The 27,717-nt window shown below is 41.1% G+C and overlaps 1 protein-coding gene across 3 annotated transcripts; it reads left to right on the forward strand.

Moving 5' to 3' along the window:
* Nucleotides 1–2,748: 2,748 nt before the first annotated feature.
* Nucleotides 2,749–26,616, forward strand: LOC134454169 (NACHT, LRR and PYD domains-containing protein 12-like). Of its 3 annotated transcripts, XM_063204996.1 has the most exons (10): nucleotides 2,749–3,045; nucleotides 4,257–4,367; nucleotides 14,656–14,772; nucleotides 18,786–20,603; nucleotides 22,307–22,474; nucleotides 23,196–23,369; nucleotides 23,693–23,866; nucleotides 25,672–25,845; nucleotides 26,138–26,317; nucleotides 26,473–26,616. In XM_063204996.1, the coding sequence occupies exons 1-10, from the start codon at nucleotides 2,987–2,989 to the stop codon at nucleotides 26,486–26,488; spliced, it is 2,991 nt and encodes a 996-aa protein (XP_063061066.1). In that variant the 5' UTR covers nucleotides 2,749–2,986; the 3' UTR covers nucleotides 26,489–26,616. The 3 variants fall into 3 exon arrangements, with proteins under 3 accessions (XP_063061066.1, XP_063061067.1, XP_063061068.1); XM_063204997.1 differs by lacking the exons at nucleotides 2,749–3,045; nucleotides 4,257–4,367; nucleotides 14,656–14,772 and adding exons at nucleotides 17,734–17,831; nucleotides 18,006–18,095; XM_063204998.1 differs by lacking the exons at nucleotides 2,749–3,045; nucleotides 4,257–4,367; nucleotides 14,656–14,772 and adding exons at nucleotides 17,734–17,831; nucleotides 18,006–18,095 and having other exon boundaries at nucleotides 18,789–20,603.
* The last annotated feature ends 1,101 nt before the right edge of the window (nucleotides 26,617–27,717 follow it).

Genomic DNA, 27,717 nt, shown 5'->3' on the forward strand with positions numbered 1-27,717 from the left:
TGTGTGTGTGTGTGTGTGTGTGTGTGTGTGCTGTGTGTGTGTGTGTGTGTGTGTTTGTGTGTGTGTGTGTGTGTGTGTGTGTGTGTGTGTGTGTGTGTGTGTGTGTGTGTGTGTGTGTGTGTGTGTGTGTGTGTGTGTGTGTGTGTGTGTACGTGTGTACGTGTGTACGTGTCTGTAGGGTTGTTCAAGAGGATTCTCATGCATGTAAGGTAAGTTGCAATAGGAAGTATTCGGGGGACAGATTTATTTGATTCTGTGTTTGTTGATTTATGTATAGTTTGTTTCCTTTTCTTTTACCTTCATGTAACCTCAGTATCAACTAATACTTCAGATAAAGTACTCAGCACACCTAGACTGACTACCTGTTGTTTGCACATGAGGCTCTTTTCCACCGCCCGATACAGCTCGACACAGTACAACTCACTTGTTGCTTTCTGATTGGGCACAACACAGCTCCACTCAGCTCGAATACCAGCCGGTCGGCTGAAGAGAGATGAACAGGTCTTTCGCTGACTATGCAGAATCCATGTCAGGTCTTCCTCACCGTGAATCGAAAAATAATCATGGCGGCCACCAGATCAACTCTCCTGGACTTTAGTTTGACAATGTATTACTTTGATATTAAAATCAAAGGCAGAAATCAACATTGTAGCATACAAATGTTGCTGAAACTATTTATACCGTAGCTTACTTTGATAGGTGAGATATCTGTCGGCTTTACCTCAAGTCAACTAGCCTACGTAAAGTAATGATACGTGACAACTGACAACGGCAAAAACATAACTCCAACCATACTCTGGGTAACACGGTTTGTAATGGAAACACAAACCAGGCTGGTTTGACAGTACCACTTAGCTCGACACAGTACGCATTACATGACACAGTGGGTTGTATATGGAAAAATGCTGCTGCACCTTACCTGTTAATTGCCTATTTTTCCCTTTTCTAATATACTTTGTCCTTTGTGTAACGTTTCCCTTTTCTAATATAATTTTCTAATATAGCCTACTTTGACTACGTCACATAACGTCATAATCCACCTACCTGGCAGTTTGGGAGCTGCTAGAATTGGAACGAATAAAAAATGAGTCAATGATAAAATCGGTAACACTTTAGAATAATGGATGCAAAAAAGAATTATAAAGACTTAATAAATAATTAACTATTGATGAACAAAACATTAACAAACGTTTGTAAATGACTAGGAAATGTAAACAAATGCTTGTAAATGACTAGGAAATGCTATGTTAATATTTTATATTCATGAAACATTTATAAGTTGCTTGTAAATGACTAAAATACTCTGTTATAAGGTGTGTAAAATCCTGCATATATCATTTGTAGATCTTTTATAAAGCATTAATAAAACTTAGTTAATAATAAAAACATTTGTTAATGTTTTATTCATCATTAGTTAATTATTTACTGAGTCTTTACTAAGGAACATTATTATAAAGTGTTACCATTAAATCAAATATTAAGCCTGATCCATCTTACCAGATTTGATATTTGATGTGTGTTGATTTAAATTATACTGACCCACTGAAGTCCACAAACTCAGGTACAAGAGATAGGAAAAAAACATGTTAAATATGAAACGTGTGTGACGTGTGTGACGTGTGTGTGTGTGTGTGCGCGTGTGCGCGTGTGCGTGCACGTGCGCGTGTGTGTGCGCATGCGTGTGTGCGTGCGTATGTTCCCTTGTGGATAGTTGGCATGATGCATGAATTGAAAGAGTGACAAATGAGAAGATTAGTGACGCAGTTGGGCAGGATATGGAGGGATAGAGACAACCAGAGAGAGAGAGAGAGAGAGAGAGAGAGAGGGAGAGGGAGAGATGGATAAAAAAGGAATGGAGAGAAGCGGAGTGAATGGAGAGACAGAGATAAAAAGACGTGTGAGAAGTAGAGACAGAAAGGCTATAGGGGTGAAGTGTGTTATTATTTGGAGTTAGGTGCCTTGCTCAAGCGCACTTCAGCCATGGAGTGAGGAAGGGATTGGTAAGGGTGGGTGTTGAACCTGCAACCCTGTGATCTCCAGTCCAAGTCTCTATACTGTACCATTGCACCACACCTGCCCCAGGGTGTGGGGTTGGTGATGTCAAAGAGATCCAAGGATATTTTTAACTGGCTCCATTCTGCAGATGTTAATGACAAAAGACAACAGAAGGTCGATGGTAAAATATGGACTCAATACACTGACGTGGCCATTTTGGGGGACAGGTGCTGCTATCACACTATTTTTAATTGTAAAGCAGTTTTAGATGATCATGTCAACAATACATATGGGAAAACAGCAAAAAAGCTCTCAAAATAAATCAAATTAAAAAGGAACTTTTGTCCAGTGGGGCTATGTACTTTCGCCCCACTTCATCCCTATCTGTGCACTCCTATGACTCAATATCTCTATATTTCAAAATAAACAATACAGGGCTTGGACACAAAAAATAGATGCACAAGGCCACCCTCCGTAGCAGAACGATATCCTGTAGCCTCTTTTGACACGTGAGTGTGAAAGTAAAGTTGGAGAGTTACTGTAGGGCACGCCCAGACTTTTGGCAGTTACACGTCTTCTCTTATCAGGGGCGTCAGCTGGCCTAATGCCATACAGGGGCACAGTAGGGCACTGAGAGATAACGCGAGCATGTGAGCAAACTTTTTTTGCAGTTATTTATTTTAAAAAGCTTGTAAATGAATTATATTATTGAAAGTAGTGCATGTCCGCTATTTTGTGCGCATTCTGCAGATTACTCCATGCTGATCTTGAGCTAAATTCCAAAATAGCAAGCTTGTTGGGTTTTTTGTGTGAAACTCATACGGGGGCACAGCAAATCAATACCCAGGCACATGTCTCTGTATAGGTCTAGCGACGCCCCTGTCTCTTATCTGTAAGCAGACACATCATAGCAATCAAATGGCAACACGACTTGAGCATTCAGAGGACAGACGTCTAGTCTAGGCTACTAGAATGGAGCAACTATGAAACTATGGAGCAAGGGGAGACTGAAGATGGGGTCCATATATGGCAAGGAACAGACGTTGACAGGTTAGCAGCTATAAATCATTTCAATGTTTGCAGAGACAGGCCTACCCTCCATGACAGAGCTTGAGGAAATAAATTGTGTATATTTCGATAATTTTCGATGAGTGATTTAGCCATCATGTTACCATAATAGGCCTACATGATGCACAATTTTCGTGCGTCTATTCATGGTCATTTTTTTCCTACGGTCAATTAATACCATTGCATTATTATTTAGGCTACCCAGTAGCTGGAAGGGTATACAGTCTACCTCAACGGAAAAAAAAAACATGTTTTCCAATTGTAGCTGAGTGCCCAGTAGTAAAACAGACTACACCACCCTAACTACTGTAACTGTAACTGTAGGAATAAGTAGACCACTCCTTGAATGTAGGCATACTGTACACATGCTGATGTAAATGAATCTTATCAAACCAGGAACACAGGTTCTGGCAGCGCTGACAACATAAAAGCAACATACAACATAATGGGCCTATTTAAAGACCAGATTATGCAATTTTTGCCGTTTATTTTCAAAATGCATGCTGCCTATTCACAAATTATAAGATCAAAATTATTATTGGCCTAGTCTACGGTAAGCCTTGGTTTTGCTGACATATGTTCTACATGATCTGGAAGTGATTGCGTCTAATTTGTCACGCAGACAAAAAGTGAAATTACGTCCAGATTAGGCTACTACGTGTTCCTTTAGATGTCACACTGGGGCCATGTTGCTATCAGGAGCGCACAGATGGCCAAACTCTGATGGCTCACGCTTCTGATTAGTCAAGCTTCAAGATAAGCTGCCGAACCGGCTATCGTGTGTGTGCGCACTAGCCTACTCCTTTGCAAGTTAACACGTAGCTCCTCAATGCCCTGGAAAGCCCAGTTTATGCTCAGAAACCAAATTGTCTGCACAGTGTTGCAGCCGACCTCGCAGAGATTTTGCCCCCCTTCGCAGACACCTGGTGTGCACCTCCAAAAATGAATCGGCAGCATAAATTCTGGGAAAAAATCCCTCTGAAAAAATTGCATAGGCTACTCGCTTACTGTAAATAATTCTGTCATGGTACAAGAACTAATGGTAGGCATATTTTGGGAATGCCAGTGTTTTGGATAGGCAACAGCAAAGTATCAATAATAATATTAGAATATTAGCGTCATATACTGTACATGATCTACACATATTCCTAATGCAATTCTGATATGTGTCTCTATTATTGTCCCATGTCCAGCGTATCTCCAGGCCAGAGAAAGTCCCCTACACCCAGCCTGGTGTCCCTGAGGAGTGATGGCTCAGTGGGGTTCCCCACAAACATGGCGGAGGGCAGGGCAGAGGACCAGAGGTATACAATTATTCACATGTTTTATGTTCTTATTTGTGAGTGATTCTACGATTCGCCTGTGCTTTTGGCAAAAGCTAAATGTCAATTATCAGTATTTTTTTCAATTAAATTACCTAGATGTTTACATAGTGTATATATTTAAGTTTCCAAACAAACAAATTGCCAAGCTTAATTTTAAATAATTTTATAAATACTCTAATGAAAGTGAACATTTGCTTTATTATTTTGTCAACAGTGTTATGGACAAATATTATGACATTTCAAACATATATAAAAATACTACAGAGTTGAAACAACATACGTTTGAAAGTGCTTATGTCCCTTAGCAATAATGTTGTCATTATTCTGTGCAACTGATATAGAAAATGTGATTGTTGAGCTTCATAAGTAGGATTTTATGATTCACTGTGATACAGACTGACACATTTTTCATTATAAATCCATGTAACGTCTGATTTGAATTAGTCACCCTCTTTACACAAGACTTCCTTCTCCAGAGATAATCCCTAGTGTCTGTTCATAGGATTTTTCCAACACATAAGGGATCAATAGCACAAAAACTCTTTCAAAACAGTCAACCGTGTTGCTCAACTGTGTTACTGTCAACAGTGCAGGGGAACAAGTCGGCACTTTTTTAGGAGAAAAAAACAGAGCAGACAAACCCATCTCCCTAGAACACAAATTGTTGTTGTTGTTGTATTTTGTTTGTTTGTCTGTCAATATGGAGATAAATTGGCAAAAACATACTCCTCCTCAACTGTCATAGCTAATTGTAACACCATTGACGGTAACACGGCTTGACATTTCAGCCATTTTTATGGTGTTGTGCTAATTGAGGACCTCAGAAGTTCCACCACAACACCTTAATCAATTCATGTATTTGTATGCTTTATCTGTGTTTTTCTACATGTGATTTCTAATTCAGATTCTTATGAATATATTGATAACACAGTTGACAGGCAATTTTCTCGCTATGAGAACATGAAAAAGAATGGATTAAATTATGGAAGAATGGAGCTCAAAACCTACCAAAAAGTCTTCCCATATCCTGCCAAAGAGGTTATGACATCACGTGATGTTATTCGTATGGCCTAAGACCAAACCATGACTGATTTATGGAGGGGGTTTCAGACCGTGACACGGTTAACACAGTTTTCGTGGACACACACAAAATGGCAAATTTCATGTATAATGGAAAGGACAGTGGTCTTTCTGACAGTGTTGTCATATTATGATGATTACTGTGAATCAACATTTGCAATCGTCTTTGGCAAAACAAGTTTCTTTACATGCTAATATGAAGACTGAATAGCAGGGACGTGCACAGGAATTTCAAAGGGCAGTTGCTCTAACCTGAAGAAAGGGCAACCCCCCCCCCCCCCCCCCAAAAAAAACCCCATCAACAATGAGCGGCCTTCAGAATTTTTAGGAAACTGCACCATGGGTATTATTATTTTTAGTAGTAGTAGTAGAAGTAGTATATTATTGTCATAATTATTAATATCTTTTATTGTATAGTATCCTGAATATGCGTACCATATGATATAACATGCTAGTTTTTAAACATGTAGGCCTACCTATTAATCATATCAGAGATGATCAGCCTTATGCCCACCTGCCCTAAATGTCTCCTGATCCACATTTCCTCATGTGTGGTATGTGGCTGCCCCTAAATTAAATGAAATTATGAGAAAAAGCCTTGATAGTTTTTAAACCTGTATCAGTCACAGAGATTATCAGTCTTATGCCTACCTGCCCTATGTGCAGAGGTCTGTGGCTCTGAGTCATCCTCATCTTAAATGAAATGAAATGATGAGTAAATTAATAGGCTAAATATGAGGATGCTTAATCAATTAACCCACTGTCATCTTTATAATCCTTGTAGCAGCCAAAGTAGACTTTAAGTTATAATAAATAGAAATAGTTAAAAATTGTCAAAAAGATCATTTAATTTGAATTTGAAATTTAATTAATAGGCATATTCCATGATTAAAATGATGAATATTATATAGGAAAGCTAAAACAATAAGAATTCACAGGTTTAGGTCATTTGTTGGGTCTTTTGTAGCCTATATTAAAAATGTGTACTGTCGCTTTAAGAAAGGACGAGCCGGCTTTCATTTCAGATCGCAAAGAACCGTGGCGTGGGAGCACCAGTTCTTATATGTTGCTCTGAAGCTCCGAGCTTCTCGCAGACTTTATAACCTTTTATTTTCATTACAGATATTTTAGTTAGTTCATGCACATTTTGTAGGCCTATGTCTTGAGAAGAACAGTAGGCTAAACGTCAGTTATCACGTGGAGTGGATTTATTTAAATTACATGGACATTGACAGTGGAAACAGTAGCCTATCTTTGGGTCGGAGAATAGGCGTATCAGCGTAAGAAAACGCACTTTCCTAGCGGTCTCACCAAGATCAAACCTCTACAATCCTGAAAAAGATTCTCTGCCTCACCTGCACCTGTTCATTTTTTTCGCAGCCAACTCTGCAGAGATGTGCTTCCTTTAGCTAGCCTACCCCCTTAAGTTCTCTCTTGCTTGATAAAACGACATGTCATCTGCATGTTTCTTAGTTGGGTCAGCCTTCCACAAAACAACCTGAGCCATGTAAAACGTTGACTGCAAGCAAGCTAGCTGGCTGTCGTATTCCCCCAATAGGCCTATCTGAACGTGGCACACCCCGGCTGTCAGATTATTTAGGATCAAACGTCCTAAACTCGAGATCGGCTTTAAGAGACATTAATTGTGATCATGTAGTTTAATACTGTGTAGTCTGCTGTGTTTCCAGCTCACCTCAGGCCGTCAGGGCAGTCGCTCTACTCCCACGACATCTTCGACATACAGTTAGGGCCAGAAATATTTGGACAGCAACAAAATCATCATCCTTTTCCACCCTATACCCCACCACAATGGATTTGAAATAAAACAAACAAGCTGTGCATTAACTGTAGAATCTCAGCGTTAATGTGAGGGTGTTAAAATCCATATCGCATAAACAGGAATGAAATAGCAACGTTTTTTGTGTGTGTTGCCCACTTTTCAAGGGATCAAAAGTAATTGGACAGTAGGCTTCTCAGCTATTTTCCAGTCAGATGTGCGTTATTCCCTTACTACACCATCACCAAGATGTCAATACAAGGTCTTAGAGTTCATTTGAAGTGTTCCATTTGCATTTCCATATATTTTTACGGAATATCCATGAGATCCAAAGTCCACCTGTCACCATCAGTGATGCAAGCCATCATAAGGTTGAAAAAAATCAAAACAAACCCATTTGAGAGATGGGGAAACATTGAATATGACTAATTCAAGAATTCAGAATGTTGGGGGAAAAAAATACCAGAGCAACACCAAATTACCTGGCAGACATGGAAGACAAATGCTGTGGATAACAGACAATATTCTGTATCTGGTGAACAAAAACCCATCTCCCAACAGTTGGCCAGATGTAGAACAGTGTCCAGGTGAACGGTGGATACATGTCCAAGGCAACAATCAAGAAAAAGATCAAGACCATTGAGGAACACTTCACCATAGGAAATACAGAGGGTTTACTAAAAGATGTAAATTATTGATTGCATCAGAAATAGCAATACCAGATTTGGCTTTGCCAAACAACGTCTTAAAAAGACTGTATAGGTTTTGAGCTACATCCTATGTACAGAGGAGACAAAAATCATCTTGTACAAGGGTAATGGGAAGAAAGGAGTATAGAGAAGGGAAGGAACTGCTCATGATTCAAAGCATACCACCCAATCAGTGAATCATGGTGGTGGTAGTGTCATGGTGTGGGCATGCATATCTGTCAATACTATTTTCCCCTTGTATTTATTGATGATGAGGACTACAGACAAAAGCCACAGGATGAATTCTGAAGATTTTCAGGCTATATTATCATGTCATATTAAACCTAATGGTTCTGAACTCATTGGACAATGCTTCACAGTGCAGATGGACAATGACCCAAAGCTTCATCTGAAAGTCACTAAGCCATTTCTACCCCAAAAAAGTGGAATATTATTCAATGGCCCAGTCAATCACCTCACCTGAGTACGGTTGAGCAAGCATTTCACTTGCTGGAGGCAAAACTAAAGGGAAAACACCCTAAGAATAAGCAGGAACTGAAGACTGTTGCAATAGAGAGCTCACCATAGCATCACCAGAGATAAAACCAAGTGTCTATTGATGTCTATGGATTGCAAATTACAGGCTGTAACTGACTGGAAAGTATTTGCAACCAAATAATTACAAATTGAAAGTTTGATGTATAAATACTAGACTGTCCAATTACTTTTGGTCCCTTAAAAATGGGGTGGCACTGATAGAAAATGTCATAATTCCTTCACAGTTTACTCGATTTGGACGCAAACACCCCCATATTAAAGCTGAAAGTCTGCTGTTAATGTACATCTCGTTTGTTTCATTTCAAATCCATTGGGATGGTGTACAGCACCAAAGAGATGAAAATTGTGCAAATGTCCAAATATTTATGGCCCTAACTGTATTTTGCGTCTCTGCCCTGGTCGACTCGCATGCATGCTTGTTCCCCCCTCCCTCCCATGTAATTCTAGAGCTGCGCGTGCCCCCCGCATCGCGCATGCTGCCCCTCCCTTTGCCTAACTCTCGAGGTGCAGGTGAATCTGAATTTGAAAACTTAATTTAGGAAGCTTCAATCAAAAATACGAATTGCAAAGCAAATCAGTTGAAACATGAAATCTTAGCCTATTTTTCCGAGGCATATCTACAGCTGGCTGTCGGGTTTTTTTGCTACCTAAACGTGGCGCTGGCTGGCTGTCAGATGTATGATAACTAAAAGTTCTAAACTCAACATTGTATTAGAGAGGTTGATTGTGAGCATATTTTGTACCCTAATATGTAGACTGTGTGTAGGGCTCTAGCCGACACCCAGGCATCTTCAAAATCTTTTGTGTGTCTTATAGGCGCTCAAGAGCCTGTCGCGTGCCTTCTCCCTCCCCACCAGAGTTGTTGCGTAGCCTACCTACCTCACATCGCTCGTGCCCATTCTCGACGGGTCTGATGAATTTGTATGACTGACTTAAGTCTTTATTGTACAAAACTTCAATCAAAATTATGAATTATAAAGAAATCAAATGATATTGAAATATGAAATTATAATTGCCATATTATTTTCCCCTCCCTTGGAAGGGCAATATCAGCCAATGTGGGCAAAAGGGCCGTTGCTCGGGCACCGTGGGCAACTATGCTCTGCACGTGCCTGCTTAATAGTCAGCCTGCCAAGAACCTAAAATAAATGTTTGATGGCATTTTCTGTTAAAAGTTGGCAACCATGCCAGAAGTTATCAGCATGGGCTAAGGTTTCAGAATCACCTGGTTGCCAACATGGAACTTGACCTTTAAGGTCAAATATGAAGGTCAAAAGGTCAACCACGGTCAAATAACAGTGTTATTTATTTTAAAAATGTTAAAATGATGTTAAAAGTCGGCAACCATGCCAGAAGTCATTAGCGTGGACTAAAGATTCAGAATCTACTTGTTGCCAACACGGAACTTGACCTTTAGGGTCAAATGTGAAGGTCAAAAGGTCAAAAACAATGTATTTTCTGGTTAGTCTATTTTGGGAACTGTATATTCATGGAATTCTTTTTCAAATGTCAGCAACCATGCTAGATGTTATCACTATGGACTAAGGTTTTAGAATCACCTGGTTGCCAACATGGAAGTTGACTTTTAAGGTCAAATTTGAATGTAAAAAACAATGCATTTTCTAGTCTGCCTTTTGGGGGGGTCTTCATATCCATGGAATTCTTTTTCAGAAGTTGACAATCATGCTAGAAGTTATCAGCATGGACAAAGGTTTCATGGTCCATGGTTGCCAGCATAGAACTTGACCTTTTAAGGTCAAATTTGAAGGTCAAAAGGTCAACCGAGGTTAAAACATTTTTGGGGTTTTTTTGTGAAGTGCTTTCATTAAATACATGTTGTTTGCATGATGTATTAAATAATTAGTACCTGGAGGAGATAATTGTTATTATTTAAAGGTTATTTTAGGTGAGTGAAAGTATTGGAACAAATAATATTAAAGAAAATAAAACACTGTTTTGATGAGGTTTCTCCCGAAGCGGACAGCGCTGTCAAAAGCTGCATTTGGGGTTTTCTGACAGTGGACTGTGGAAGTGGTCGCGAGAGTCACCCTTCACCTACTAATGACTCAAATAAGTATCAGATGACTCTGAACAGTGATTAATGAACCTTTTAATCCTACTTAGAACCCCTTTAAACCCAAGTCTTCAGTGAACAACAAAAACAAGGCAATTTGCCTTTCTGTTCCAATACTTTAGGGCAGTGTTTCCCAACCAGGGGTACGTGTACCACGAGGGGTACACGAGCACACTTGCAGGGGGTACTCGGAAAAATTGTATTATTGTAAGAAATATATGCAGTCACATCAGGACAGAAAAAGCGATACAGTATGTGAATTAGGGGTACTCATGGTACAACTAAGATGCTTAGGGGGTACGCAAGACAAAAAAGGTTGGGAAACAATGCTTTAGGGGACTGTATATTTAGAAGTTATGTAGTCTTTATTATTAGGGTATGAATGAAAGTGATTATTGCAAATGGTCAATAACAAGAATGTAATTCATCATATTGTTTCTTTACTTCAATAATAATTAAAACGATAATTAAAATTCAAATGTGATGTCAGTACATACTGAATATTTATGTATTTGAAGGAGCTATTGTTGCTGTTATTACAAAAAGGTTGTGTCATCCAGATCATGTTCTATCCCTACGGCGTTTAAACATTCTACATTTTAATCACATGCAGGTATACAGGGCTGTCCATTCCTCAGGCAACTGCAGGCATGTATTGGCCACTTGGTTCTACAACCACAAATTATCAGTCCTAAGCTACTATGTGGAACTGGAGTTTTCCTTTGCCACACAGCCATCAAGTGTTGGTCTACAACTTTCCAACCACCTGCCTCCTCAGTGTCTTTGTTAATATGTACTTTGTCAGACTGCAGCCATACATTTGCCTGCTGATTAAATGCAAGATGCAATCCATATGCATCACTTGGTGGTAACATATCAATTGCCTTTTTGTGTTTTTGGGGAAAAGTCATGTCTAGACCGATCAATACCCAAAAATAAGCATGGTGCTTTGGACAGGTGACACAAAAACTCAAGCCTAGGAAATTTCAACAGAACATTCTACAGTAGTTATGAGAACATCAAGAAAAGTGTGCCATACTTGATCTAATCTTACTGTAGGTTTCATTTCCTAACCATGATATGACATAGCAAATTAGCAAGTATCCTTCATTGCTATAACCATTTGAAACACATTATAAATAACAGAAGTCATTATTTTTTTCTATGGAAAGCCTGTGAATTGATGGGGCAAAGCAAATTCACTGGTGAGCCAAGGCATATCCCATTTCATACCAGCAGCTTAATGTGCTTCACAGAGAAGAATAAAGTAATTAGGATGACCAGAGTAAAAATACAAGTTTAAGTTAATTTTATGCTAACGAGCTATGGTGAATGTCTAAGGATGACAGGCAGAGCCCCACCATGATAAGCCAAATCAAATTATATTAAATTATAGGCCTACTAATTATTCAATATACATTACCATGCAAACAACTTGTATTTTATGAGAGCACATCACCAAAAAAATGTTTTTTTTAAATTGACCTCGGTTGACCTTTTGACCTTCAAATTTGACCTTAGAGGTCAAGTTCTATATGGTAACCAGGTGATTCTGAAACTTTAGTCCATGCTGATAACTTCTAGTATGGTTGCCAACTTTTGAAAACAAGAATTCCATGAATATAAAGATCACCAAAAAAGGCAAACCAGAAAATACATTGTTTTTGACCTTCAGATTTGACCTTAAAGGTCAACTTAGTCCATGCTGATAACAACTAGCATAGTTCCCAACTTTTGAAAAAGATTTCCATGAACACAGTCCTCCAAAAAGTCTAACCTTAAAATACATAAGTTTTGACCTTTTGACCTTCAAATTTGACCTTAAAGGTCAAGTTCCGTGTTGGCAACAAGTTGATTCTGAATCCTTAGTCCATGCTGATGACTTCTGGCATGGTTGCCCACTTTCAACATCTTTTTAACAATTTTTAACTAAATAACACTCTTATTTGACCGTGGTTTACCTTTTGACCTTCATATTTGACCCTAAAGATCAAGTTCCAAGTTGGCAACCAGGTGATTCTGAAACCTTAGCCCATGCTGATAACTTCTGGCATGGTTGCCCACTTCTGAAAAAAAATCCATGAATATACAGTTCCCAAAAAAGACTAGCAAGAAAATACCCTGTTTTTGACCTTTTGGCCTTCAAATTTGACCCTAAAGGTCAAGTTCAGTGTTGGCAAGAAGTTGATTCTGAATCCTTAATCCATGCTGATGACTTCTGGCATGGTTTCCCACTTTTAACAACTTTGTAACAATTTTTAACTAAATAACACTGTTATTTGACCGTGTTTGACCTTTTGACCTTCAGATTTGACCTTAAAGGTCAAATTCCATGTTGGCAACCAGGTGATTCTGAAACCTCAGCCCATGCTGATAACTTCTGGCATGGTTGCCAACTTTTAACAAAAAATGCCATCAAAAGTTTATTTAAGCACCTTAGCTGCTGATGGCAGGCTGACTAGAATCTGACATTTGGAAAACAGGACGGCATGAAAACGCCCAAAACCAGTATTAAATATTCATTCTTGCTGAGGGAAATAATGCCATGTCTACACTTTCTGTATTATATGAAAGATAAATGTGTGCTACAGTAATGTCCAAAGCATCATTGGATGCAGTTAATAGTTAGTGAAATTGGCAAATAAAATCCATGGACTTAAAAAGTGCAGCCGAATCGTAGAATCGTAGAACCAGAATTGGTTCGTCATCTCTATGGGAGCAGCTCATTGGCTGTCAAACTGTGACAAAGATTTTGTAAAATCACTCCTGAGAGGTGGAATTTGTGGTGATAGAGCCCATAGAGCTTCAGGCCTTATGCGCTCCTCCTTTTCAATCTGAGGAGCAGTGGTGCAGCACAACTTGCGCCCTGTGCGTGCATTACGTATTTACATGGACAGGACTTGCTCTTTCAGGAAGACTGAGCATCATTTGCTTCGCTAACCCCTCTAAGGGACTTGCTTTGTCCAAGCAGAGGCTATCCAAATGGCTGGTTCAGGCCATCATGCTGGCTTATGAGTCCAAGGGGCTTTCTCCCCCTGCTCAGGTCAGAGCACACTACATGCGCAATTTCCACTTCTTGGGCCCTCTTCAGAGGTGCCGCTTTCTCAGAGGTGTGTAGAGCGGCTGGCTGGGCCAGCCCCTGCACATTAGTCCGGTTCTACCGGCTTGAGTGACCACTATGCCTCTGGGAAATAGGGTTCTGAGATCGTCCACCACAGGCCTTGGGTAATGGGAGCACTGTCCATACAGGGGACCTATTTAAATGTCCTACTTAAGTGGTCGGTCAGCATGTGATCCGGGAGTGACTGCACGCTCCCATAGACATGATTAACCAATTCTTACAAATAATATGTTTATGGCCACGGTTCTTAGAGTGAGATGAGGGAGTCATCTCTCTGCTTCACCCTACTCGCCACAGCCGAAGAGAGCATGACTCATAAAGTGAGGTTCGCTCCTTTGGCACCGCTTTATAAAGGCGGTGGGCTTCCCCGCCCTCTGCGCAAATTCCACCTTTCAGGAGTGATTTTACTAAATCTTCATCACAAGTCGACAGCCAATGAGCTGCTCCCATAGAGATGACTCCCTCATCTCACTCTAAGAACCGGGAACATATGCATCATGGAGGTAGTATAAGAACTGGAGAGAGTCAATAAGTCCCGCCTCCAGTCATTTCAATGGAAATGCTAAGCTAGTGAATTCAGCCAAAATTGAACAAATTTTTCAGCTTGAAAGATGGAGTCGTTTCCGCCGACAGTTTACTCAGCCAATTACGTGCCACATTATTGTCTGACTTACGGTTAATCGGAAAGCTATATGGAAGACGGGCATTGGAAGCATGGAGGTGCCCAACACAGACCTATAAAGGTTGCACACCCACCAATCATCATGACCGAAGTGGAGCAAAGTGGATGTCGGAAATGCGAAAATGGTGACTTGCTAATCGGCAAGCTAACCAGTCAAATCCTGCCCCCCTGATATACATGTCCAAATGTTTTGTAGCACAAATCTGTGGCTTTGTTGAAAGCTTTAATATTTGATGGTAGAGAGTGCATCACTTGCACATCACTTCACTTGCTTGTTATCCCCCAGTGTCTGTCATCTGAAGAGGTCTGGGTCTCCTGCACCCAGCCTGGTGTCCCAGATGAGTGATGGATCTATGGGGTTTCCCCCAGACATGGCGGAGGACGGCACCGCGGCAGACCAGAGGTACCATATACTGTAGTCTTGATCTCTTACATAGCAAAAATTGGTGTGTCACTTTTTCAGACCAAACGTTTATAAATCCATATACAGTAGAGTATTTACAACACTAAGGGGAGTCAGAAATCAGTGTAAAATTCAGAAGGTGGTCAGAGTAATTTCAACTCTAGATCTTTATATGTACAAAATATTGAATAGAATTTACTCTGGAAATGTTACGCTGACCAAAGAGTAAAATGAAGACTTTGGGACCAAACATGATCTGAAACAGTTGATTTCAATTTCAATTCTATCAATGCTGACATTTTTACTCTGTACTTTGCCATTAGTGAAACTAGCTAATACAGTAACCCACAGAGTCAAATGTTTTCTTTTTCTTTTCATGCAATGCAGGAGGTTCACCATTTTAACAATTTCCAGAGATGGTGTTCAATGCACGTTGACTTGAAACTGAAAGTGGCAGTGAATGTTACACTGCAGTGCCATTAAGAGCAATACTAACACCTCTCAGACTTGTATCTGTTATTATTCCTTGTCCATTTTTTGTTGTCCCCCAGTGTCCCTCATGAAAAGAGGCCTGAGCCCCCAACACCCAGCCTAGCGTCCCAGATGAGTGATGCCTCAATGGGCTCCGCCCCAAATATGGAGGATGGGGGCAGGGCAGAGGTCCAGAGGGTCCTTTCTAATATGCAGACTACCGTCCTCCCTTGCTCACTTGCATGCTTGTGGTCTTGTAATGACGTCACTGACGACAGTAGCGAATTTCAATATCTCACAAAAGTGCATTTCTGATGTCATTTTCTCATTTGAAATCGGTGTGGTGAATGAAGAATAGTCCCCCAAAAGTTGTTGTGGCTAGGCTGACATCAGGGAAACTTTTTTGTTTTCTCCATGGAGGAGGAGTGTCAGTGAAACACGAAGCCACAAGCACAGATCGAGGACGGGAGTCCGCATGTGGTAAAGAACCTATGGTCGTATTAGGTATTTCCCTGTTTTACTGCAGATCGGTAGCACAGCTCGGTCATAAAACAGAATAACTAAGCCTCAAACGTCACACAATGACATACAGCACTACTAGTACTACTACTACTACTACTACTAATAATAATAACTTAGTTTTATATACTACCTTTGAAGTAACCCAAGGTCGCTTTACTAAAGGAGATGGGGCGAGGGAATAGATGGGAGAAGAGAGGAGGGGGTAGAATTGGAGTTGGGGGCAGGGTGGTTAAGGACCATAACCCTCTGTGAATAAATGTGATTTTAGGTGCTTTTTAACGTAGCCAGTGTGGGGGCTTGGCGGATATGGAGAGGTAGACTGTTCCAAAGGGTGGAGACAGCAACACAGAAGGCTCTGTCACCAAAAGTCTGAAGCCTGGAACAGGGAATGACAAGCGGGTCCATCCTTGCCAGCGGACCTCAGGGACCTTGGTTGGTAGTGATGCTGGATGAGATCGGAGAGGTACTGGGGATACTATAGCAATGTCTTTACTAGCAATACTAACACACACCCCTTTGTTTGTATGTTTGTATACTCCTTGTTATTGTCTCCCAGTTTCCGTCATCGGAAGAGGTCTGGGTCTCCTGCATCCAACCTGGTGCCCAAGGGGAGTGATGCCTCCATGGGGTTTCCTCCAAACATGGAAGAAGAGGGCAGACCAAGGGATCAGAGGTACTGTATACTGTAGTCTTCTTCTCATACATATTAACAAGGCCGACAGGCGGACAACAGATGCGTCCCTCTATGCCAGTTCCAACTATGCCATCCCCCCCCCCCCAAACGCCCCCCTGGCCTCTTCCTAGCCTGTCAACGCCCCCCGAGGATGTACTTTTTGTTTATTGGTCATCATGGACACTCCAAATATTGTGGCAGGCAGCAAGGCAGCAAGAATGGCGAGACATGGCTTTATTTTTTGCAGTTTAGGGTATAATAAGCTTATCATCATTCTTGGATTTGGAAAAGAACCATAGGCTATGATTTGAAATTTCACATAGCCTAGATGAAGTGAACATTACAAATTACCAGACATTTATTAGGCCTAACAACCTTTAGTATCACGCCATTTCAGCATTATGTGCATGTGGGAAAGAATCTAAACATCGACAAATAATAAATAAATAAAACCGTTTGGGTGAATCATGCGCTTATGGACTTTTTTTCAATACCAGCTTCACCGTCAAGGCACAAAGCAGTGAAACTCAATTACCCAGAATGCTGCACGTGAGCTCTCTGGTGATTCTGGAAAACAAACATGGCGGCAACTCGCTTTACTACCTTAATAATGTGTTAATCCGACGCTAGATTTCTTAACTGATGAAAATCGAAGGCAGAAATCAACATTGTAGTGTCTAAATATGAGGTCGATTGGTCTATTTGTGGCGTACATCACGATCGGCTGAGTTGTTGGCCTCACGTTTGTCAGTTAGCCTGTGGCTAGGCTACTTTTCGCCAACGTTAGCATCCGGTTTAGTATAGAATGCTTGCACGCATTCGCTCCGGTCCAAAATGGCAAGTCTGCCGCCTTGTGGCCACAGGTAGGAACAATTGAAGGAATGCGTTTCAGACACAATTGAAGGAATGCGTTTCAGACGGACGGACGGACGGACGGACGGACAGACAGACCCTCTTATAGAGATGCTGGGACGCATCTAAAAACTGGGGTGTCAATATTTCAAAGTAAACAAATCCAGATTGAGTATGCAAACCTGGAGGATTGTGGCAGGGCAGAGGACCAGAGGTATGGGCTTGTTCTATTGCATTCATGCAATGCATTACATACAGACATTAATAGGCATGTGTAGCTGTACAAAGGTGGGGATGTACAAAAAGCTCTAATCAGTGCATTGTTTAGACAGGAGAGTTGTGTGGATGGCTGGCATTCAACCATTGTCAGTGTCAGTCACATGTTGTGGTAGTGTCCTTACAAACAATACAAACAAATCTCCTTATTATTGTTCCCCAGCGTCCCTCATCCAAAGAGGTCTAGGTCTCCTGTAACCAGACTGGTGTCCCAAAGGAGCGATGCCTCAATGGGGTTCCCCCCAAACGTGACGGATGGCCAGAGGTACTATATAGTGTTGTTGTACACAGCAGTCTGAAACTTGAGGTCATGGGCTTGGTGATTTGTGGTGCATTGTGATTACCTGTGGGTTAACATCATAGCTATGGTAATGTGTTACTAACAATACTAACAAATGCCTCTCTGTACGTTTTTATGTCCCTTGTTATTGTCTCCCAGATCTGCATCTCCTGCACCCAGCCTTAGGAGTGATGGATCTATGGGCTTCCCCCCAAACATGGAGGAGGAGGGCAGGGTGGAGAACCAGGGGTATGGGAGTTATTTCCCTATTTTTCAGTAGATTGGTAGTACAGCTCAGTCATAAAATAGAATAACTAAGCGAGTCACAAAATTACATGGAATGGGTTTTTGATGATAATGATCATATCTGGATAGAAATATCATGTAAGGTACTTAGGAACCTGTAGCAAGAATGCACTGTGTTCAACTGAATACGTTAGCATCAGCGAATGGATGTCTACTGATGCATACTGTAATTTGACTGCACGCTATTACATGTGTTATGCATTGCTTATACTGTATGCATGTGACAAATAAAATGAGGGTTTCGGATGACCGCCAGGTCTTGGCAGTCATTTGGAATACTGAGGAGAAGATTACTAAGCGGTTACTTCCTGGGTGAACGTGCTTAAATTCCAGGGCACGCATGCGGAGTCACCAAGTGACTTTTTTTTTTATTAACACTCGATCTGCATGAGCATGTGATGATCATTCAGTGCTGAAAGCACCGCCTGGCGGCCAGTAGAAACTAAATAGGCCTAGAACTCCTTCTAATCTGTGTAATCACTGCTAAAATAAGCCACAAGCATAACTATATCCTTAGTAGACTTGTCATGTCTTCACACTCCTCACAGAAATCTTTCAAATCATTCAGGATGATTCAGGTTGGACAAACGACAATCACCCTGTTTAAATGTTTTAAATGTTTTTCTTTTACAGTCATCATCCTACGTACCTGAAAGTGGAAGAACACAAAGAAGAAGAAGGAAAAGGAGAAGAACAATGGATGCAAAGTGTTGAATATCTCAAATCTAATGTGAAGACAAGATTACAGCATCTACATTATGGTAGCAAGGAGCCGGATAATCCGTCTTTTGTTTCCAACATCTACACTAAGTTATATATCCTTGCAAGAGGGAAAAAGGAGGTTAGCGATGAGCATGAAGTCAGACAGATTGAGAGGTCATCAAGAGGAGACACAGCACCTGTCACAGGTATTCATTATTCTGACATTTTTCAGCCACTGCCTGGACAACAGGAACACATTAGGACTGTGCTCACAATGGGCATTGCCGGCATTGGAAAAACTGTGACAGTACAAAGGTTTATCCTTGACTGGGCAGAAAACCGAGCCAATCAAGATATTCAGTTGATGCTACTGGTATCATTTCGAGAATTGAATATGTTGAAAAGGCGTCTCTTGAGTTTAACAGAGTTGCTGCAGCAATTAGGAAATGACATAAGGGATGTGGAGATGCTACATAAGTCCAGAGTCCTGGTAATCTTGGACGGTCTAGATGAAAGCAGAATTACGTTAAACTTTCAAAGCAAGGAAATGTGCTCCTCCATAACAGAACACACCTCAGTGGACGTGCTGTTGACAAACCTCATCAAGGGCAATCTGCTTCCTTCTGCTCTCATCTGGATAACTACCCGCCCAGCAGCAGCCAGTCAAATCCCTCCTGAGTGTTTCGACCGGGTGACAGAATTAAGGGGTTTCAGTGACCTGCAGAAGGATGAATACTTCAAGAAGAGAATCAGTGATGATGATCTTGTTGAAAGAATCATAACACATCTAAAGTCATCCAGGGTTCTCTACATCATGTGCCACATTCCAGTCTTCAGCTGGATTGCAGCCACAGTTCTAGAAAGACTTCTCACAGGGAACAAGGAAGAAAAAATTCCCAGGACGGTCACGCAAATGTACATACACTTCTTGATCATGCAGACAAATGTTAGCAAGCAGAAGTACACAGAGAGAAAGGAGACAGATAAAGGGACCATACTCAAATTAGGAAAACTGGCTTTCCAACAGATGGAGAAGGGGAATCTCATCTTCTATGAGGGAGACCTTAGAGAGTGTGGCATTGATGTGAAAGAAGCATCCGTGTATTCAGGAGTGTGTACACAGATCTTCAATGAGGAAACTGGGCTGTACCAGGGAAGGCTTTTCAGCTTTGTGCACCTGAGCATTCAGGAGTTTCTTGCAGCTCTCTATGCTCATATTTCTTTCCTTGAATACAGGATCAATGTTTTGACCCCAACCATGAAACCCAAGGCAAGGCACAGGCGTCGAAACCTGTGCAACTTACACAAAGACGTCATTGACCGGGCGTTGCAGTCTCATAACGGACATCTGGACTTGTTCCTGCGCTTCCTGCTGGGTTGTTCCAGAGAGGGCAATAAGGAACTCCTAAAGAGGGTCTTCGGAATGATGGAACGCACTAAAGGAAGCGACAGTACTCTCAGATACTTGAGAAACAAAATCAAGGACAACCTCTCAACTGAGAAAAGCATCAACCTGTTCCACTGCCTGAATGAGTTGAGCTACGGACAGCTTGTGGAAGAAGTTCAGCGTTTTCTGTGCTTGAACATCATCCCGCGGCTCAAGCTGTCCTCTGATCAATGGGCTGTCCTGGTCTTCATCCTCCTCACCTCAGAGAATGACCTCAGCACCTTTGACCTCGGCCAGTACATGGACTCCAACACCGTGCTGGAGAAGCTGATGCCCGTGGTCAAACAGGCCAAAACACTGCGGTGAGCTATTTGATTGTGTACTATATGTAAATAGTACTTGGGTGAGTTGTTTATTTTTGGATTACACTAAACCTTGATTTTTATGATGAAATTAACATGCACACAAATGCGTATGTTTACTGTTTAAAGGTGCACTGTGTAGGATGGCAGCCTGAGTAGGCATTGAACTATGCTACTCATTGAAACTGTGCTGTCTACTGCGTGACCTTTTCATGAATATTTGCTAATTCATGAACTAATATTTACTAGTATGACCAAAGTTTTGCAGCCAAAAAATGTTTATTTCTGGACATTCAAAATGGACGGACAATGGAGAAGTACCTCCATTTCAAGTACTAGTGCAGTGTTGGGTCTATTTGCCTGTGTAGTGTTGTGTTTTGTAGCTGCCTACTGTACAAAAAAAGAACAGGGATATGTTGGAGGCTTCCCTGATGTGCTCCTTAAAAGACATGAAGACATGTTGCTAACTATCATTTCTTCATGTAACCTATAATTCTCTACAATTTAGATAGATTTCTTTTTTCTCATAGACCTACTTAAACTAATTTTGCAAATCTCTTGGCTAACCATTAGACACAAATATGTTTCAGTGGAATCCGAGGTGAATTCGTATTTGTATTTCCACATTTTGGAGTGATCTCCCTCTGCATAATGATCATGGTGTCTTATCAAGCAAAGGCACAATCATTCCTCTCTGTCTAGCTGTCTTTACATCAGTTTTAAACATGGTGTTCTTGTGTAGCAGGTGTTTTAAGGTTTATGGCGCTTAGCAGACTTGAAAAATGAATGTTGGGTTTTGTAGGCGTAGGCTATCTAGCGGAACAGCAAAGGCAATGAATTTGTTTAACCAATATCTTCTCTATTTAATTTAATGGCCCGTACATTACAAACTTTGCACTGAAAACCGCCGTTCCACTGTCACACACTCAGATCATTCGACAGAGTGGTGTGGAAGTAGTGCATGGAACAGCCAGAACAGACAAACGTTTCTTATCAGATTAGATATTGGAAAAAAGCCAAGCCGTTTGTGTCAAATGTGACAGCCTATGAGAAGTGTGTGTAGTAGGTGTGTAGCTGGTTTGTGTCTTCTGCGCGTCATTGTTGAAAATGGAATGTTTGCTTTACCATCAGCAGCTTGCGCAGCTGGCAGTGGTTGACTTCAGCAATTAAATATAGAATGTTGGGTGCGCTGTTGATTCCACAGCAGAAATACCGTGAGTGAAAATTAGCCTAACTGATATCTTCAGTATTTTACGTATGTCCAAACGGCTTGACACTTTGCACTGCAACCCGCCATACCACTGCAAAGTCACCTTCCAAATTTGAGATCATTTGGTGCAGTGCTGTGACAGTTATGCGCGTTACAGACAGATCTAGCGGAGAGCAATTTCCCCAGTCATAATGAATGCTCAGAATGCAATGGTGGTAGGAAGTATTCATGGAAAAGGTAACATTTGTGAATGGGCATGAATTTTGAACTACTAAAATATTATGCAGTGCACCTGTAATATTGGCTACTCATGTTTTTCAAAGCTTTCCAAAGGTTTCTTTGCTCCCCAATGTTTTTCAAACCTTTCCAAAGGTTTTCATGCTTCCCAAACCTTTTACCCATTTAGCCATCAGAGTTTGCTAGAAGAATGCACAGTATTAGCCCAATATTACATTGTCACGGCGTTGGGTTAAGATTGTACTGTATGTTTCAGGCTTAAGAAATGCAACCTGACGGAGAAAAGTTGGGAGGCGCTTGTGGTTGTCATTCAGTCACCACGGCTTGAAGAGCTGGATCTGGGTGGCACTCACCTACAGCATTGCCATGTCAAACACCTCTGCTCTGCTCTCACATCTGCAAACTGCAAACTGAAGAGACTAAAGTGAGAATTCCTCCATGTTTTCTGTCCAAGAGATGTAAAAATGGCAGTAAACCTTTCACACAATTCAAAATTAATTGATTAATTATGATTAATTTCCTCAGAATTAATTTACTTATGGTTAATAAATCAAAAACATGAATTGAAATGAATAACTCTCCATTCCAAGTTAAGTGAGTAAAAAGTGTTTGAATACCACTGAAACACCTAAACCAGTGTCATCAAACTGCGAAGAAAATAGCTACACGCACATAACTGCTGGAGTTGGTGGTACCACTTCGTCTTTATTTCTTTTCCATATAGATTTGAGCTCCATGATTCATATGCTTAAACGGGAAACAAAAAAGATATTGCAGAATAAAGCTTACATCGACCATTCAACGATGACCACACCGAAAAAACAATCACTTTTGAAGAAAAGACTATTATGCGATTAATCATCATTAACTAATTACAAAGTCTGTGATGGATTAAAGTTTCCAACCAAGTCCCACGCCTACATTAATCTGTATGCATATAATACATGATAACAAACCATTGTCAGTATAACAACAGAGTGGGTTTCCATCTAAAGACCTCTTGATCCAATTAATTGGCCTATTTAATTGTAATGATATACAGTTCGTAATTGTAATGCATATGTAAGCTAAATATTGAGTTACAATAGGTGTGTGTGTGCGTGTGTGTCTGTGTGTTAAAAACGGAATTGTGTTTGCTACTTCAGGCTGAATGGTTGCAAGCTAAATGAGGAGAGTTGTGCTGCTGTGGTTGCAGCCGTCAGCGCTGTCTCAGACAATCTAATAGAGCTGGACATGAGTCATAATCAGCTGGGAGATGCTACGGTCATGCAACTCTCTCGAATCCTGGCCAATACTCAGTGCCAGCTGCAGGAACTCAGGTAAGGCACCTGTAGCTGCACACATAAAATCCATTTTTTCTTGCGATATGAAGGCTAATGGCTGATGTACAATATCACTGTCTTTCTTGGGGTAGCCTTTATTGGGTCAGACATGACCTTATGGCTAAATTTGTCTGGTTAGGAAGGTGATCTTAAGATCAGAAGCAGGTTCAAAGTCCACCCTTACCAGTCCTTCCTCCAGTGCCCTTTAGCATGGCACCTAACCCAGCATTTCCCCTGCAAATAACTAAGTGCCTTTGGATAAAAGTGCAAGCTAAGTGTAATATAATCTAATGCCTTTCTGTTTGGTTGACGATCTGCAGGTTGGGATGGTGTGGTGTGAAGGAGGAAGGTTTCCGCCACCTGGCGGCTGCTCTGCGAGTAAACCCCTCCCACCTGAAGGAGCTGGACCTTAGCATGAGCATGCCAGGAGATACAGGAATTGACGCCTTCTGCACTGCTCTAAGCGAATCACAGTGTAGCCTTCAAGTACTCAAGTAGGTCTTAACCAATCCTAATGCAGATTTCAAGTACTCATGTTAGTCCTCCCTCACACTAGAGTGCTGTGTCAAGTCCTATCCTATCATAGTGCTTTAAGATGTGTTACTGGTTCTCAAACTTGTGTTTTTACTGTTCCTGTCTGAAGTGTATTGGAGTTTGTGTTAGTGCAAGTGCATGCGCACCATTCAATACGTTTGTCATAGTTACCATTTGTATACTGGCTAACTTAAACCAGGGCTTTGAACCGATATTTTTTTCCAAAAATATAACGTTTCCGGTTATGAGTTCGATCAAATAATTGAAGTTCCCGAACCGGATAGAACAAAAAAAAATTGTTCCCGGAACGATTAATTTCGTTACTGTCAGCTGATTACTTCCTATATCTGTCGTTAATTAACCAAGAACGATGGAAGTGCAAATGGGTCAGCCTACATTACAAACTGTTAATTCAAGCGGATGAAAAGAATATCCTCCAAAATTTTGTCATTGAGGGACTACCTCAGTGGAGAAAAAATAAACCTCAAATATGAAAATGCGCGCTCCATGCTGACTAGGGTCACGGGGAGCGCTATGAAGGACATTGCAAGTTTGTACATATCTGCATTTGAACCGCCCACGGATTCCCATTAACAGAGAACAATTTTGTGTGCTTTACGTGTAAACGTGCTTCTCAGCAATATGTCTAACAACGATGCAATTGGAACTCTAACTCGGCCTTTTTGTATGACAATGGTTTCTGTTATTTAGGATGTGGAGTGGAGACTTTGACTGAATGGAGAAACAGCGGTAGATTACAGTGCATGTTTGATGTCACAGGACGTGAACCTCAGCCGTCATGATAACATGCCCAGGAAAATGATTACCTTTTCTGTAGTTTGAAGAGCGAAATAAAACCGGTATTAACCGGTTACCATTATTTTTCAATAAGTGTTCCTGTTCCAGAACATAAAAAATAATAACGTTTCTGGTTTCGTTTCTGTTCCCTGTAAAATACAAAAAGTTCCCGGTTTTCGTTTTCGTTCCTTGAACCGGTTCAAAGCCCTGATTTAAACTAAACTGAGCAGCCATGTGCAGTAACAATATGGAGATAATGTTGGCCCAATTCGAAACGGGAGGCAGTGACTCGATGACTCTCCTCCTACATAAACATGTCACTGGTCAAGGTCAAGTTAGCTGATGAGGCAGCCGTTACGAACGGCACTAACGAGTGCGCCGCCTTGCGCATTTGATGTTACGGCGATTCTATGGCGGGAGTTACGTTCATCACGTTAGCGCTTAGCTGACGCATGCTATTTGAGCGGTGAATGATCGTCAGACGGCGGAATCGTAAAATAGGCTATAAATAGATCTAGCGACAGCATATTTAGATACTACAATGTTGATTTATGCATTCGATTTTCAATATCTACATACATAAGTGTCAGAATAAAGAGTATGATAAGGTAGTAGATTGGGTAGTAGCCATGTTTGTTTTTCAGGTTTCCGGTTGAGAGGGAGGTGGCGCACAGCATGTTGGGTACCAAGTCAGCAAAGTCAGCATCTGATGTATCCTCGAAATATCCTCGTTACGCCCACAAATGCAGTCAACTGCCGAGAGAGGAAATAAAGCAATTTTTCGTTTCGATCCACACTTCATGACTCGATGTCCAGTTAGCTCACTGGAAGGACAGCTGCCTTTCCTGTTTCGAATTGGGCCAATGTTGTCTGTCTGTCTCTCTGTTTAACTGAAGCTAACTGATGTTGTCTGTCTGTCTCTCTGTCCCACTAATGAGGCTAACTGTCTGTCTTTTTGTCCCATCAGGTTGAATAAGTGTGAGCTAACTCACAGCAGCTGCTCATCTCTGGCGGCCCTCATTCGCTCTGAGTCCTCAGGTGTATTAGAGCTGCACCTGAGTGATAATAACCTGCAGGACGCCGGCGTGAAGACTTTAGCAGAGGCACTCAGCACACCTGGGTGCAAACTACAGGTGCTCAGGTGAGTAGGAGAATACTCTGTGCATTATCCAAGACTGTTCTTTGTAAACTAATGCAGAAGCTGATGATGTCTTGCGCATGTGCTGTAGGCTGTAAAGTGACCCTGTCTTATCTTGTGCTTGCAGGCTGTGATACTGTCCAATATAGCGTATGTACTGTAGGCTGTACAACTACCATAAAGTGACCCTGTCCTATCTTGTGCATGTAGGCTGTAAAACTACTGTCATCCTTGTCCTATCTTGTGGCTAAAGGCTATTCTGTTAAGTGACACTGTGCCTGTCGTATGCTTGTAGGCTGTATAACTGTGGCATCTCTGAGAGGGGCTGTGGGTATCTGGCAGAAGCGTTGAAAGTGCATTCCTCTGGCCTGCGAGAGTTGTACCTGGACTGCAGCCCTGCACCGGACTGCAGAGTTAACCCTTTAATGAAGCTGCAGAGCACACTTCCACTTGACAGACAACTAGAGAAGTTGGAGTATGTAACATTTCATTACCTAAGTCATTAGTCAAGCCACCACGTTGACTCATATGATGATGATGATAATATTAATATTAATATTAATAATATTAATAATACTTATATTAATAATAATACTACTAATAATAAATACATTTGTCTTCTCTTGGCAGCATTAAGGACTCGTAATCTGACCAAGTGCATGCAGACCTGCGGAGAAGTGGTGTGTGTGTGTGTGTGGACTTTATTTAATGTGTATTTGCATATTTTTGATTCACTCTTAAAAAAAACCTGGAATACATACTGTCAATAGCATAATATTGTTATAATATATGGTTATGACGTCATCGGTCGAATGCTCCATTCATTTCAACGGGGCTCCCCAACGTTCGCACGTCTGTTATTTTTCGATAACGGACGGGTTGGTCTATAACAGACCGCTGTCAATGGCAACAAGACTTTTCACTGCTAAAGCGACTTTTCAACAAGACTCTAATCAGCTGCTGTGATAGACAACACCTGTTGTCCTGGCTACCTAGCTGTTGCCTAGCGGTGTTCCACATCGGCACTGTTTTGTTTTGCGCAGCAACAAGCTTAACATTAAATAGGCCTAAAGAAATGTCCCCGCCATGTGTGAATCATTTAAGTATATCCATATAATAAGCGGGTTAACTTTCGGCGAGTCGGTCGCTTTGTGGAATAGCAGCACTTCAGAGAGAACAAGACCCCTCCGCTCCGCGTCGGGGTCTAAAGATTCTCTCTGTCGTGCTCCTATTCCACGGTAGCGACCTTCTCGCCGAACGTTAACCCTTACATAATATTGACAATACATTTGACACTTCCAATAGTTTGTTGTTGAACCTTTATATAATATAAAAGATCATAAATAATAAGTAGCATACACCTGTATCTAAGCGCTGTGAGCCATTATAGCAGTGGTGAGTCGTAATCTTGATGTTCCACAGTAAACAAATCATCATAGTGGTATTACAAAGATAATAGTGGTGTTTAGTTGCATACTTATACTATACATACTATGAGCAAACAGATTGAAGAAGAAATGTGAATATTTGCAATAAAGTGTTTCACTCCTACTGTACTTTTCGCACCACATAAACAAAACAAAACTGAAGTTGTTTTCTGATCACATTCTTGTGCATATTGTGTGTATCACTGTTTGTGTTTGGTTCTGAGTGCAAATGCATGAATAAAATACAATACATTACATTGTAATGGCTAAAATGACATCTTTGATCGTTAAAAGCGTCCCATAGCATTTGGGTATGAATGAATTTGATTGCTTTTCCATAGGAAAAGGGTCAGAGAAAAGACACATTCGCATCACGATTATACAGTAAATAAGTCAGGCAAAAGACACAGTCACACCCAGATCATGAAGGCCTTGAGAGGTCTAGTGG

The sequence above is a fragment of the Engraulis encrasicolus genome, chromosome 8 (genome assembly GCF_034702125.1).
Source record: "Engraulis encrasicolus isolate BLACKSEA-1 chromosome 8, IST_EnEncr_1.0, whole genome shotgun sequence".
Taxonomy (NCBI): Eukaryota; Metazoa; Chordata; class Actinopteri; order Clupeiformes; family Engraulidae; genus Engraulis; species Engraulis encrasicolus.

Coding starts and splice junctions, on each gene's coding strand:
- LOC134454169 (XM_063204996.1), top strand. CDS start 2,987: ATGGAGCAAGGGGAGACTGAAGATGGGGTCCATATATGGCAAGGAACA. Junction 3,046..4,256: donor CAAGGAACAGACGTTGACAG/GTTAGCAGCTAT, acceptor TCCCATGTCCAG/CGTATCTCCAGGCCAGAGAA. Junction 23,370..23,692: donor TGCCAGCTGCAGGAACTCAG/GTAAGGCACCTG, acceptor GACGATCTGCAG/GTTGGGATGGTGTGGTGTGA.